Source organism: Lepisma saccharinum, chromosome 14, assembly GCF_977018435.1.
Source record: "Lepisma saccharinum chromosome 14, izLepSacc3.1, whole genome shotgun sequence".
NCBI classification, from domain to species: Eukaryota; Metazoa; Arthropoda; class Insecta; order Zygentoma; family Lepismatidae; genus Lepisma; species Lepisma saccharinum.
The window spans coordinates 62,779,413-62,794,191 of NC_139242.1; the positions used below are offsets into that span (position 1 = coordinate 62,779,413).

The following is a 14,779-nucleotide window of genomic DNA, read 5'->3' on the forward strand; positions in this document are numbered from 1 at the left end:
AAAAAAGATGTTGTCATGTCAAAGACTAACAAACAGCCTACATTTAACAGTTGAATAGGTCATCCACCTACGAGATTTATTTCCATAGTGTAAATAGGATTTATCCAGGGAGTAGAAACTGAAAAACCATTGTAGGAAAGCTATTCATCTGTGAACTACAGCTGAAAGCATCACTATGTAATTTATTGAACAACCCTCTGAGGAAAGAACAAACAAATCTGGTACTGACCATTTTCCTTATCCTCTGCCTCCTTCTTCTCTTCCTCGGCTACAAGTTCATCAAGGTCTTTCTTCTTCTTCTTCTTTTTCTTTGCTTTAGAGAAGTCCATATCCAAATTAAAATCATCCTGCAGAGACCAATAGTCACAATTAAAACTGGATCACTTATTGATGTTGCCTTTGTTTTCACAAAACTACCTGCAGTCTCTTAACGTGGCATAAATATGCCAGAGTGCTTGGGTTATAAGAAACCAACAAAGGGTAGTAAATATACATTTTATGAGGGACAGAATGGGGAAAAAAATATAACGGACAAAAACGTATTAATGAAAAAAATAATTAACATTGTAACATGATCTATCTATTGTGAATATTCGTCGGAAGAAGACCCTGTTAGAGGGTGGAAAAGCTACCTTTTTAGTGTATATATTTTTTATACCATAAATAATGCCTTGGTCAGTATTTTAATTTTTCTTTTTTGAATCAAAACTTTTTGGGTGCATCAGCACCGAGGCTATTTTGCACCTGTCACACTATACGGGTTCCAGCCCCTTATAACAAAAATAAAAGCATGTGAAAACTAAAATGTCCTTACCTTGGTTAAAAGCTGAGGCTAAAAAGGGCGCTCAGCACAAATAACGACAACACAGAATTATACTGGCCATGGGGCCAGTCGCCAGACCATCGTTAGTCTGCAGTCCAGGGTGTACTATGTGGAAGGAGCACCCCTCACACCCCGTCAGTATTTTAATGTGTTTCTGAATAACCAATGGGTGCAAGCCCCTTCGCCCCCTCTTCCTTCACGGTTTGCTTGGCGACACAAAACATTCCAATAAAAAAAAAAAGTGTTCCCCCTGTACTTAGCACCAGGCCATGAAGGCATACACAGGGTGTGGGGGTAACGCCCCACACTTTCTTGATCTGGTCGTGAGTGGGGTGATGTGATCAGCATCATGCCCCTGACTGCCTTTACCCCCAAGGTTTCGCTCGGGTACCCATGTCATTCGACGCTGGGTGGGCGCCGGGGCCACTTCCAACGTTAGAAAAGTTCCCGGGTTTGAACCGGCCGGGGATTGAACCCGGGACCTTTAGCATGGTAGTCAGACGCGTTACCGACTGAGCCACCGCGGCCATTCCAATATAAAGTGAAAAATCATGAGAAACAGTAATTTCAGTTTTATACATGTTCTTTTTAAAAGTTAATGCTAAATAAATCCAACCTCGCTGCTTAAACTAACATACGCACACAAGAATATGTAGTAAATGTTTTACATCTTGGAGGCAATTTTAATGAAGTTGTTTGTGATGTTTTCCTGCAAACATTGACAAAACCATGGGTGTAATTTCTATTTATGCCTGTTGGTAATACGTGTTATATGCAGTGACCAGGAATCACTAGCATCTGTTCATGATTGCTATCATCCATTCCTGACAAGTTTCTAACATGGAAATAATTTTTCAGGAAGTTACTTTCCATTATTTCTTGTGCAAGAAATACCAATGATTTTGCTCATGTGTGATAAGAGGTGTGCACTTGATCCCTTAGATTGTAGAAAAGAAAATGAGTCACGTCGTCACACACACTAATATAGAGGTGAATGGAAGCACTGGTACCGGTGGGATTTGGTGCAAACATCAACACTGGTTGAAAGTGGTATCAACTCATCTACAAAAGAACTATAACTGCCATTACTAATTATGCTGGAAACTTTATGCAGATTTGCAGAGTTAAGAATAATCACCTCAATAACTGCATCTTCCTGGTTGTTATTCTGTTCATTGACTACATCTTCCTTAGATTTACTCCCTGTCTCAGGCAATGCACCTTCCAATTCCTCCATATTGAAAGCTTTCTTTTTCTTTTTCTTCTTCTTCAAAGATGTTTCCAAATCAATGTCTGGAAAGAAACAAGAGAACACAATGCAATGCATAATCATTCATTTTCACTGCAGTCTTACTCTTCGCTGATTTTTTCTTATCCACAAAGTCTACAATTATTCAGTTTATACAGATCATCAAATGTATAACTACTGCACCAGGAAAAATAAATCAAGATTATACTGCTGGACATGAAATTCCCACATAAAACATGAACATGTGAACTTGGATCATTCTTAAATGCTTTTCCCAAATTTCACTAGACAGTGTCTAAAACATCTAACACTTCTTTCATACGTAATAAAATATAAATTGCATTTTTGTTTTCACTACTGAAAATAAACATCTGTAAATTGTGACATTCCTTTTGGGTGAGTGCCACTGGATTACTACGTCAGGGTAGTTACCCAATCTCCCTGTGCGACAGAGTTATGAGACTCTCCTTAATGTTATTGCTGTACTGAGCATTCTCAGGACGTGCAATTAGATAAAATAACTAGCTTCTTGCCATTGTAAGAGTTTAATAAAATCTTATTACTTTAAACATTCACTGCAAAATAACACATCTATACTCACAAATGCAATCACATTACAGTAACCTGCGCCTTTTCTTTCATAACAGCGTTTTTCACAAAATTCACATCATCTCACACAACACAACTTACTTTTCATCTTTTTTCATGCACTGTTGTTATCACAACCCAATCAACAACAGATCTGTGCCAGACTGGATAGTTTTACGAATGTCCATAAACCAGCACTTTTAGTGACACATAAATCAAAGAAAACTATACATTTGATATTAACACAAACAAATAAAACATATTAATGTTGAAAATAAACAAGTAAAGCATTACATATGGTAAAAATAAACAAGGTGCATCAAAATTATGAATATTTAAGGTGTCTCATCAAAGTCATAATTCCACTTTTAATATCTTTTCCTGAACACTTGCTAAAATTTTATATTATTTGTGCAAAAACAGTACATTTAAAATGTTAAAATCTAACAGATTCAGCAAAACATTACTACTGGCTATAAAAAAGGATATAAGATACGATAACATTCAAACTAAAATTAGTCATATATTATGGTACTTTAACCCGGGAGAATGTGCACGATGACATCTTACATAAGGAGGTGTGTGCGGTCAAAATGACCATGCTTGAATATTTAGGTCTATTGGGTTTGTTTTATCATATTTCAAAATTAGTTTTCTTGTATTTTATTGTTTCCTTCTTTTGTATATATTTTTAATTTTTAATTCATTAAAATAAAACTGACAAGAGTTTTCAAAAGTTTAATATAATTTTCAAAGAAAATGTTTTGTTCTCTAATTTTGCAATATAATAGGCAAAAGAAAGGTGATTTTACAAAAGTTTAATAGGTAATTGTTCTTGTCCATTTTTATTATTGTAAGAATACAATGTAATTATGAAACAAACATAATTTTACATAAGTTTGGTGCAAAGGTTTTATAGAGAACAAATTTATGATACTAAATGGTACGTACAATTGTAGTATATTTTCTACATTTACTACGTTTTTTTTTTTTTTTTTTTAATTTATCTATATCAGGCATGTCAAACACCGGGTGCGGCCTCTTTGCTATTACCTGTTTTTAAGTAGTAGAGCCTTCAGATGTAGTAGTTGCTAAAATATCTGTTATTATATAACACGATGTGAAATTTCACAAGTTTTCCTCTTGGACAGGATATACCCATCGGTAGGTGAAAAAGGTGGTTGTGTTGCATTATTGAGGTGGTTGACGAATGTAGTGATTGCCAGTTGTTCAGAGTCCAAGGCTAAGTCGTCTGCCTGCGCAGTTTTCCCTCCGGAATCTAGAATGAGGGGAGGGTTGAAGGAAAAGTGGAACAAGCTGCTGTCCCCCGAAAACCAATTACCGCATCTTATAGTCTGCACGACTCTCCTCTCCTGCCTCTCCCGCATCTTCACTACCCTCAGTCGGTTCCATTTTCCAAGAAGTTCGGGTCTAGCAGTCTATTCGGGTTGCTTTGTTTGTGCTAACAACAATGTATTTGTCGAAACCAAATGGTAGTAAACGAAAAATTTCTGATGAACATCGCAGTTTTCAAGAGAAATGGGAGTTGGAGTACTTTTGTTGCGAAGTGAAAGATAAAATTGTTTCCTTGGTGTGCAGATCAACCATTAGGGTACCGAAGTTATATAATGTCAAGAGTCATTATGAGCGACACAGAGCTACATACAACCAATATGACAGATTAATGAGGCAAGACAAGCTGAGAGAGTTGAAGGCAGGATTAAAACAACAACAAGGTATGTTTACTAAAGTAGCTCGAGAAAGCGAAGATGCAGTACGCGCAAGCTACGCATTGTCGGAGTTGATAGCTAAACACTCAAAACCTTTTGCGGAAGGAAAGTTTATTAAACGGTGCTTGGTAAAAGCTGCTGAAATAATTAATCCCGCAAGTGTATAAGCTTTTCAAGGCATTTCACTTTTCACACTCTTTTGCTGAAAGAGTAACTGAACTGGCCTGTGATCTGAGTAATCAAATTAAAACAAAAGTGTCAAATATCATTGCTTATTCCATCGCTTGTGAAGAGAGTACAGACATCGGTGGTATAGCTCACTTAGCTGTATTTCTTCGTGCTTGTGATGAGGAGTTCAACATTTTCGAGGAGCTATTGGACATTGTACCGTTACATGACACTACTACCGGTGAGGATATATTTATTGCTATTCGTGAACTTTTGCTGAAGTATGATTTACCTCTGTCAAAGTTATCCTGTGTAGCTAAGGATGGCGCCCCTTCAATGACAGGAAAAAAATGGTTTTGTGACAAAAACTGAAAAACGAATTTCGTGAAATCTGTGATAAACACATGTTCCATCATGTGCATTGATTCATTCACCAAGAGGTCTTGTGTTCAAAAGTAATCAATATGGAAAGTGTGATGAAGCCTGTGAAAAAAGCTATAAACTTCATAAGATCCCGTGGCTTAAACCAGCGACAATTTTCTGCTTTCTTAGCAGATTTAGAAAGCGAATATTCTGGAGTGCACTACTACACAGAAGTGTGCTGGCTATCGCGTTCTATGGTTCTTGAACGATTCTGGAACTTGAAAGATGAAATATGCCAATTTTTGGAAATGAAAGAACAAGACACCAGCCTTTTTTCGCAACCAACGTGGTTACAAGATCTTTCCTTTCTGTTGATATAACGAAACACTTGTCAGATTTAAATTTGAAACTGAAAGGAAAAGATCAATTAGTCACCAACATGAATGATCAAGTCAAAACATTCAAGCGTAAGTTATTGCTTTTGGAAAATCAGTTAATAAACGAAAACTTGACGCATTTTCCAACTTGTTCTAAATACAGATCAAGTTCAAAGGACCCTGTTTTGTACAAAAAGTATGCCAAAAAAATCCAGCTTTTGAATACTGAACTTGGGAAAAGGTTCCACGATGTTCGTTCTTTTGAAGACACTCCTTGTTTTCAGCCCTGTTTACGACTGATGTAGAAAAAGTGGCAGCACATTTGCAGATGGAAGTAATTGAAATTCAGTGCGACAACTTTGAAACAAAAGTACAGCGAAGTGGGTATCCCTGACTTTTACAAGTACTTGCCTGCACGTTTTCCAGAAACCCGCAAATTTGCATGTGAAATAATTTCCATGTTCGGTAGTACTTAGCAGTGTGAAAAACTTTTCTCACTCGTGAAAGGAAACAAGTCACCAACGAGATCCAGATTATCAGACGTTCATCTTAGCTGTGTTCTGAAAGTAGCTGCTTTAAATAAGATGTCTCCTGATATTGATAAGTTGGTGGCAGAAAAAAAAATGCCAGCTGTCAGGCAAGAAGCAATGATCAAGTTTCAATGAATGTTCAATATACTTTATTAAGTGTTATGTTAGTCATTCTTTAAAATAAAGTATTAAAAATAATTTAATTTTTTCCTTGCGGCCCACTGTATCTAACACTACTGACTATTTGGCCCAGTTCAGATTTTGAGTTTGACATGCCTGATCTATATCATCTCTATACTCCACACACACTTCATCGCTATCAAGATTTCCATTTGCACATTCCATACATTAAAAAACTATGTGCTCGCTGTAAACGTAGAGTGAACAGTGGATGCATTTTCTCTCTTTTTATGATTCACATTCTTCTTCGCCAAAGGGTGTCACCTCACTCTTTCAAATTGCCTTCCAAGCTCTTTATCACGTTGTTCCTCCTTCTGGAAGCCTATGAATAGGATCCTCTTCTTCAGTGTTCATAATTATAGGGGAAAATCCAAGAAAGATGTATTGTTAAATCTATAACACGAGAAAGTGCACGTGGTGAAAGCAATGCAGATGAAACTAAACTGAGCCTTTTAAATGGTGGAAGGTCACTGTTGAAACTGTTGCCTGTCCAGCAAGTCTCCCACATGTCCATCCATTTACTTTTTTTGACTTCAAGCGTCTCCACATCGCTTTATCTGGTAATTAGGGGATCATACACGTGATTACCAGCACTGACACTGTAGATCTTTATGCTCAGTTCCAATTATTTTTATTTTCCAAAAATTTAACACTAGCATAAGAAAGAGAAAAGAAGATGCTTAGATTTGCAATTTCATGCAACAAAAATCATGACAAGCAGAAAGAAGAAAAATTTGTTCAAATTAGCATTTGTCATTTTTCATCCCGATCAAGACATAATTTTGCAAACATCAAACAGTTGAGTTCTGGGTAGACTTGCTAGCTTTCAAGAGATAAAATCAGCTCTCTTCTTTAGTAGTGTACTTCAACTATTTTTGGTATTCTTATTATTTAATGTTGATTTTCATGGTCAATTGACCATGTAAGATCAGAGCTGCATATCCCCTCCCCCCAATTTAATATCAAGTCCCCCACTAAAATTTCCATACCAATTTTAGGTTCACTGTTGGTATTGAAGATTGAATACCGACCTCATCCAAATAATTTAATTCTCAATCTCCACACCAAACTAAGCACAATAGTGATACTCAAGACTTGGATATCTCCTAACCTAGTGCTTAATTCCCTTACTAAAGTTGGGTCCCGGGATCGATACCCAGTGGAGAAACAGTGGTTTGGATCTCACTTTAAATTATAGATCCAGTTCCGGTTAGCCTTTCTGTGCATAAAGCGGACTTAACAGTTCAATCAATCAAACCTTACTTGAGTTGGAAACTTCCCCTTCCACATGTAATCCCCAACTAGAATTCACGTGGCAATTTAAAGTTTAATACTTAATAGCTGGACATTCTGCACCTCAAATAGTAGTGTTGCCCAGAGACGACACTTTGGTCTGTCTCATCTCGTGAAAATTCCATCTCTTCTCGTGTCTAGTAACTGTTATAATTCCCTTGGGAATCCACAACCTGCTACCTATATAGCAGTGATGCTTAAATGACAACGTAGTCAACTTATGTCCTCCATTGCTCGATTGTTTATTCAGTCAAATTTTCATCACAATCCCCCCCCCCCAAAGAAAGTTACACAACCAGCTTCCACAAACCCTCCAGTGTGTGTGCACCCCTATTTCACAACATACTGATTCATTTTTTACAGATTCAAAGACCCCCCCCCCACCCTTTCGTCAGTATGTCTTTAAAAGTTTTCGTTCAAAGTCGAAAGTTTTTTTTAAGTGTTTGTGAACTTCCTCACATCCCTCCTAGTGTAGTTCAAAGATTCATAAGACTCCGAACTGGAATCCTAATAAGAAAAATTAGTGAAGATCTAAATATCAATAGTCGAAGCAAAGTTACCAAATTGATGATTTAGTGACAACAGCACCTCTCTCACTCCTAAATATGAGCAATAGATAAGTTTTTCGTTTCTACATAACTTTTGCTTTCTATCGTCATTTGTTTAACAAAACGCATGGCCAGGCATATTAACTTCAATTTTACATGAAACTATGACGGCCCAAATAGCTTCTGGGCATAACGAAGGATCGTTTTTGTTCATAATTTCTGATCTGGTTCCGCTGCGAAACCAGGGTGCAAAGCGATTTGTCCGCCGGGTGACGTCACACTTTCGTCAAGGACCACGTGATCAGGTATGGCCCCAGCCTTCGCCTTCTAAGTCTTGATCGAAAACATATCTGGTTGATATTGCTACAATATCAACATAGTAAGCATATATGCATATTTTATATTCAAAATTTAATTTTTGATGTACAAAAAATGTATCTTTGACATGTACCTAGAAATCTTCACCCAATGTTCTTGAGAAAATATAACATTAAAGAAACTAGAGGGGATCTGAAGCCTAGGGTGCCATTCAAAGCTTATTTTCAGAATATGCGACAAGAGAAATTTACACTTGACAGAAGGGTTTTGTGCTAACACACTGCTGGAATTTTCTGTCTCTCAAAGTGTAGTAGTAAGAGAACATTTTTAAAGATGTTCTTGAGACACTAAGACATAACAGAACTATCCTAAAATATGCTAAAAGTTTTTTTTAAATAAGAAATGCAAAACTATGAATTTTCTTCAATACAACCAATATTATTTTTCAACGAGGTTTTTCTTCGTATCTTCATTTTAAAATTATAGGGTGCAAATTTCACAAACCATGGTATAAGAAGAAAATATCAAAGGATGCAAAAAAGTGTCAAACCACAATTTTGCTTAGGGTACAAAAATATTTAGCTAAGGGGATGAATTAAACTACGAACTTCACACAACTTCAAAATTTGTATCTTAGTGAGGACATTAATACAACCCAGTAACTTCTGTCTTCATATTCAAGGTTCATCTACAGACGTTCTTATCTCATCAGAAGCCATATATTCCACTACAGACTCACCATCTATGTCCTTCAAGTCATCTTCCTCCTTCTGTTTCGGTGGCTCCTGATTCTCCTTCTCGTCAACAGAATTCTCCACTGCATCATTACTTTCTGCTGGAGTGCTTTCGGCCAAGGCTGCATCTATGTCGAAAGGGGTCTTCTTCTTCTTTTTCTTCTTTTTCAGAGTAGGGTCAAAGATCTGTGGGCAGACAGAATTCAGAAATCAACACTTGCTTTACAAATGATTATAAAGAAATGGCTCCCCAAAAAAGATATCTGCATGATATGGTAGAACTGGACATACTGTGATCTGAACTATACTGTACAGTGCTTATCTACTGTTAACTTATGCGTCTGTGGAAATAATATTTCGTGCATCGGCCCAAGTTCCTTTTGTTTTAATGCAATTTCACCATGCTACGAATGCAATTTTAACATGGTTTGATTTCAATTTACTTCTGTTAACACATACTGTGCGGAGTTTTAGTGATTACTTAAGATTTTGTTCAATATATGCTTTCGTAGTTAGGTTAGGGCAGGCAAAATTTGATTCTCTTAGCATTAAAATAAAGTCCCTAAATGCATTCAACTAAGGTTCCAATTTACTTCTACATTAATTCCCAGTATTATCTCTCTTGTAGTCTACAGTTATTACAAGCATAAAAACACAGTTTTCCGTTGTGACGTTTCAGAGAACAAACGTTCCCTTCATCAGACATTTACTTTTAGTTTGACTAAAGATACAGTTATAAGAATGGTTAAGAATATTTTCAATAAAAAGATAATCCGTTACACAATGGATGTGTCAATGTTACATTGTTGTAATATAGCAACATAACTGTGAAAAACAAGCAGTCTGTTGTATTTTTATTTCAGATAAAAATTTTGATCACATTATTTTTATTAAAAAAATATTATGAATCCCAAATATCAGGCAACTCAAAATCATCATTGCTTCCACAGTTTCTTGATGTTTTCTGTTACATTAAATTTTAAAGATGATGGCTTACTCCACTTATGAAAAAAAAAAAACTCCATAGTGGGTCCATGTTACTATTTTCATTATTTAATTTATTCCAGTGTTCTTCTGCAATCCATTGTATAATAGATTCTCTTTTTATTAAAAAAAAATCCTTAACCATTGTTATAACTGTATCTTTAGTCGAACTAAAAATAAATGTCTGATGAAGGGAGCGTGTGTTCTCCTGAAACGTCACAACAAAAAACTGTTTTTATGCTTGTAATAACTGTAGACTACAAGATAAATAATTCTAGAATGCAAGCAATACGAACATTATAAGAAAGGAAAGACAACTAGGGAAATACCGGAAAAAGAGAAGGGGGTTTATCGAATAGAATGCCAATGCGGGAAGGAGTACATAGGACAGACGGGCCGAAATATGGGTAAAAGATGGACCGAGCATGAAAAGGACATAAGAGAAAAAGTTCCCAAAATGGGTCTCTCAGAACACATTTTGGAAAGTGGGCATAGAATCGCAAAAAAAGAGATAATCAGAAAAGAGGGGAGGAAATTAGGAAGAAACGTGTATGAAACAGCGAATATTTGTAGGGGGGAAGAATAATCTTAATACGGACGAAGGAAATTTGGAAGAAGGGTGGATCAATTTCCTCAAAAAATGGGACAAAGCCTGGAAGATTGAACCCAATATCGGTTTCCACGTCACTCCGGAAGTTATGCAAGCTGCAAGAGAGGAACGTGAATTTAGGTTGGATTTGTGACGTAATAAGGGGAAACGAGAAAATTAAGGGGAGGGGAAACATTCGTGGAGAATTGACCTTCATGTGGATTGAGAAGCACAGTTGGGTAGGAAAGGCCAAACCTGCAGGTTGCATTGTGATTCATGCAGGTTTTTTTTAGATTTTTAACTTTTTTTTACCTGTGAATAGGTCTGCGTACAAGTTTTTTTAGGGAACGACTTGGTTTTTACGTACTTCTAATAGCAAAAACTTAATATTTTAAATGTATCCTAACCAACCCTTAACCACAATCCTCATATTACATTTTTGACGCAGTACTATGTCAAGTACTTAGTTTTTTATACGAACCTGAGGATCGAGATAGTCAATCTCTGAAACGTCGTTTTACAATAAGAGCACTATACTCACATACTTAAGTACAATTTTTAACTTTCCTTTTTTATACCCTTGTGCAAACTACTACGGCCACAATAACTTTTTTTTTTTGACAAGTGAAAGTATGGACAACTTCCATTTCATGTGAAAACTCTACATTTAAACAATTATATTTTTCTCTTCTCCTCTCTCTCTAAAACAAACAACTTTCATTGATAACTTTTGAAAGTTGGACCTCGTTTTCGTGTTACAAGTGCTCAAGAAATACACAGGCATGATCTACAGATTCATTGTTGCTATGGCATTTATTTTGTCTGTCAGATAATACAATATTAGTACTCTAGTAACACATGACCATGCTGGCAGAGAGGTTAACAGCATGAAACCCTGAACTTTTGCTTAATTCATACATTTTGATAAATTGTTGAACAGTTTTCGAGAGTTAAGTAAAAAATGTATATATGTAGTACAGTAAAAACCCGTTGTATGCACACTCAAATACGTGGGTCACTATTTATATTTTGAGCCTAACAATGAAAAAAAACAGGAATTTGGCATTGAAAACTGCTTTATTGTTTTTCGAAGTATTCTCCTTTATGGTCAATACACTTTTGCATTCATTCGAACCATTTGTCAAAGCAGTTTTTCCAATCTTCTTGAGACACCTCCATAATATGGTTTTTGAACGCATCAACAGCGTCTTCCGCCGACGAAAATTGTTGTCCACGCAATTTATTCTTGACATTCGGGAACAAGAAGAAGTCATTGGGTGCTAAATCAGGACTGTACGGCGGATGACCCATCAATTCGATTTTTTGACTGTTCATAAAGTCTGTTGTTAGACGAGATGTGTGACAGCTGGCATTGTCTTGATGAAGAATGAACCGACGGCGTTTGTTTGTTTTCCGTATTTGACCGAAGACCTCTGGCAAACAAATTGTTGTGTACCATTCAGAGTTGACCGTTCTACGTTCCTCTAAAGGCACAGTTGCCACATGACCAGTTTTCCCGAAAAAACAGGCGACCATTTGTTTCGATGTGCTTCGAGCGCAAACAACTTTTGTTGGATAGGGTTCATCTTGAAACACCCATACAGTCGACTGCTGTTTACGTTCCGGCTCATATCCATATATCAATGATTCGTCACCTGTTACAATCTTATATACGTCTTTTGAAGCACCACAATTGTATTTATTGAGCATTTGTTTGCACCAATTGACGCGAGCGTCTTTTTGAGTTTTTGTCAAATTGTGTGGGATCCAACGAGAACATACCTTTCTCACAGCTAAATGATCATGTAGTATTTTATATATGCTGGTGGAACTAATACCTATGGTTGCCTCAATCTCATAGTATGTCACATGATGATCTTGCAGTATTAGGTTTTGCACAGCATCAATGATTTCTTGAACAACAACTGATTTTGGACGACCTTCGCGAATCTCGTCGGTGAGCGAATGGCGGCCACGATTAAATTCGTTATACCAGCGTTTCACAGTGGCAAAGAATGGGGCTTCATCGCTAAATGTGGAAGTAAGTTGATCGATGACTTGATAATCCACGTCGAAAATCATAAAAAATCATCGCACGAAAATGTTCACGAGTTAATTCCATTTTATTGTTGTCGCGCAATCTCCAAGGCAACATAAACAACACAAATGAAGCTATTGACAAAACATTTGAAGTACGTTATGGTCAATAATGCCAGACGATTCCGTGCAAACGTCAAATCGCACGTAACTTCAATCAGTGTTGCCAAGGCTCAAAATATAAATAGCGACCCTCGTAGCAAAAGAATACTTCAAAAATTGCTATCAGTCATAAACCTAAATGTAAAATTATAGATGTTCTTGTGTAATGTCATGCTGGGTGCTATATTCACTTGTGCAAAGTGTTTGGGCTGTTATTCTCCATGTCAGGTAACACGCTAAGGTAACAGACCTAGTTTACTTGACATTAACACATCTGAGATAAAAACAGAAAACTTGAACATAATCATCCTAAACCATGTAAAATATTTCACTTTCTCCATAGGTATACAGAGGGTGTCCTGTACCTTCACTTCACTTCTTTGTCATATCCGACAAGGACACTCATTTCTCTCTTAACAAAACTACAATTTGTTTTAGATTTTATGTCTTTCACCTGAAGCACAAGTCTCAATTTTACACAATAAGAGTCACATGGTCATCTTATGTAAGTATATAATACAATCCCTATAAAACATTTGCTCAAAAACTTGTGTTACATCACTTTCAAGAAAAAGAAAGCAATATACAAGGCAAAGAGAACAAGAAGTAACAAAAATTTACCACTGCTATCAATATTTTATTATTCTTTGGTGTTTGTGACATCCAGAATGGATGCCTCCTTCTTGTAATTTCAATACACTATTTCACTAATAGATTTTTATAATAGTGACTACTTTCTTTGTTGAACACAAGAGTGTAGTAATCTGCATTCTGTGATATGGTTTCTTTTAGTTTGCATTTGTTCGACTTTTGGCTAATCACAATGATGAGTATGATTGATGATATAATGAAATTAGTGAAGGAGCACCCCCACACATGCCTAGATTGGGATTCAAACCTGGGATCATGTCTCATATATTAGTATTAAAAGTAGAATTCTGCAAGGCTTATTGTAATCAAAGATTAATACAAAACTAGAAATGTCTGCACTATAGTAAAAAAGACACTCAACTGATGCCTAGAAATGGTATAAAAACTACCACCTCTGGGGATTTATTTTATCTTCATATTACTTAGAAGTAGGGATGGGCCGATATGAAATTTTGGCCGATATAAAATTTACCGATACCGATAACCGATCCAATACAAAATTAGAAACGGTCCTTGAAGAACCTGAAAGGTTCATTGACCTCGTTAATAAATGTGTGTTTCAAGGTGACTGCAGTGCAAGATAAGTTGCATATTTAGACACTTACTTTTTTAGAAAGTAGGGCATGGAGATTATCCATAAAAATTACAACAAAATGGCAGAATTTTGCACTAAATTATCAAATATTTATCGATATATCGGATCGGTAAAATAATCGGTAATTTTACCGATAAACCGATATGCCTATATCGGCCGATACCGATAGAGTACCGATTAATCGGTCCCATCCCTACTTAGAAGGTATTATGATATTTTGCTACCCACATGAAGTAAAAATGTATTTTCCCTGAGATTTCCAAAATCCTCAATTTTTTTTCCAGAGTACCAAAATAAACAGCACATTACTATTTTCAAATGAATGGTCTCCTACATTCCTCTCATAGCCATATTTTCCTCACCTTCCTTTTTATAACAACAATAATAATTATTTATTATTAGAGAGATTGTTTGGCCGATATAAATATATTACTCTGTTGGTAATATTATCGATAATTTAATCAATATGATATATTATGATTTAATATGATAATTTAGTGCAATATTTTGACATTTTGCTATTATTTTTATGAATGAAAGCATGTAATATATATGTTATGAGAATGAACCATTCAAGAAACAATTGCAATTTCATATTGAATCTGTAGAATATCGGTTCCATACTACATTTTATAACAGTAGTTTATTGGTATTGGCAAAAATTTAAGATCAGTACACACACTGTACAACAAAACTAATTAAAAAATAAGGTAAGAATTTACAATACCGGACTCTTCCGTAATTTCTATCGTTGTTCTTATACTCACGAAATACGTAGTCCCGATGAAGTATCTGAGGTTAACAAGTGGGGGAGAAGTGTTGAAATTGTTAATTGACGTGCAGAAGTTATAAAATAAGAT

The 14,779-nt window shown here is 36.0% G+C and overlaps 1 protein-coding gene across 3 annotated transcripts in view; it reads right to left on the bottom strand.

Annotated features, from left to right (window-relative positions):
- eIF2beta (eukaryotic translation initiation factor 2 subunit beta) overlaps positions 1–14,779 on the bottom strand; it is a 28,592-nt gene that overhangs the window by 11,000 nt on the left and 2,813 nt on the right. For 2 of the 3 annotated variants that reach the window (XM_083135778.1, XM_083135777.1), the window contains exons 2-4: positions 8,907–9,087; positions 1,962–2,116; positions 230–347 (exon numbers count right to left, since the gene is read on the bottom strand). In XM_083135778.1, coding sequence (XP_082991904.1) covers positions 230–347; positions 1,962–2,116; positions 8,907–9,087 — 454 coding nt within the window. Of the gene's footprint in view, positions 1–228; positions 348–1,961; positions 2,117–8,906; positions 9,088–14,779 lie in introns of all 3 variants that reach the window. The other variant, XM_083135776.1, reaches the window with a different exon arrangement.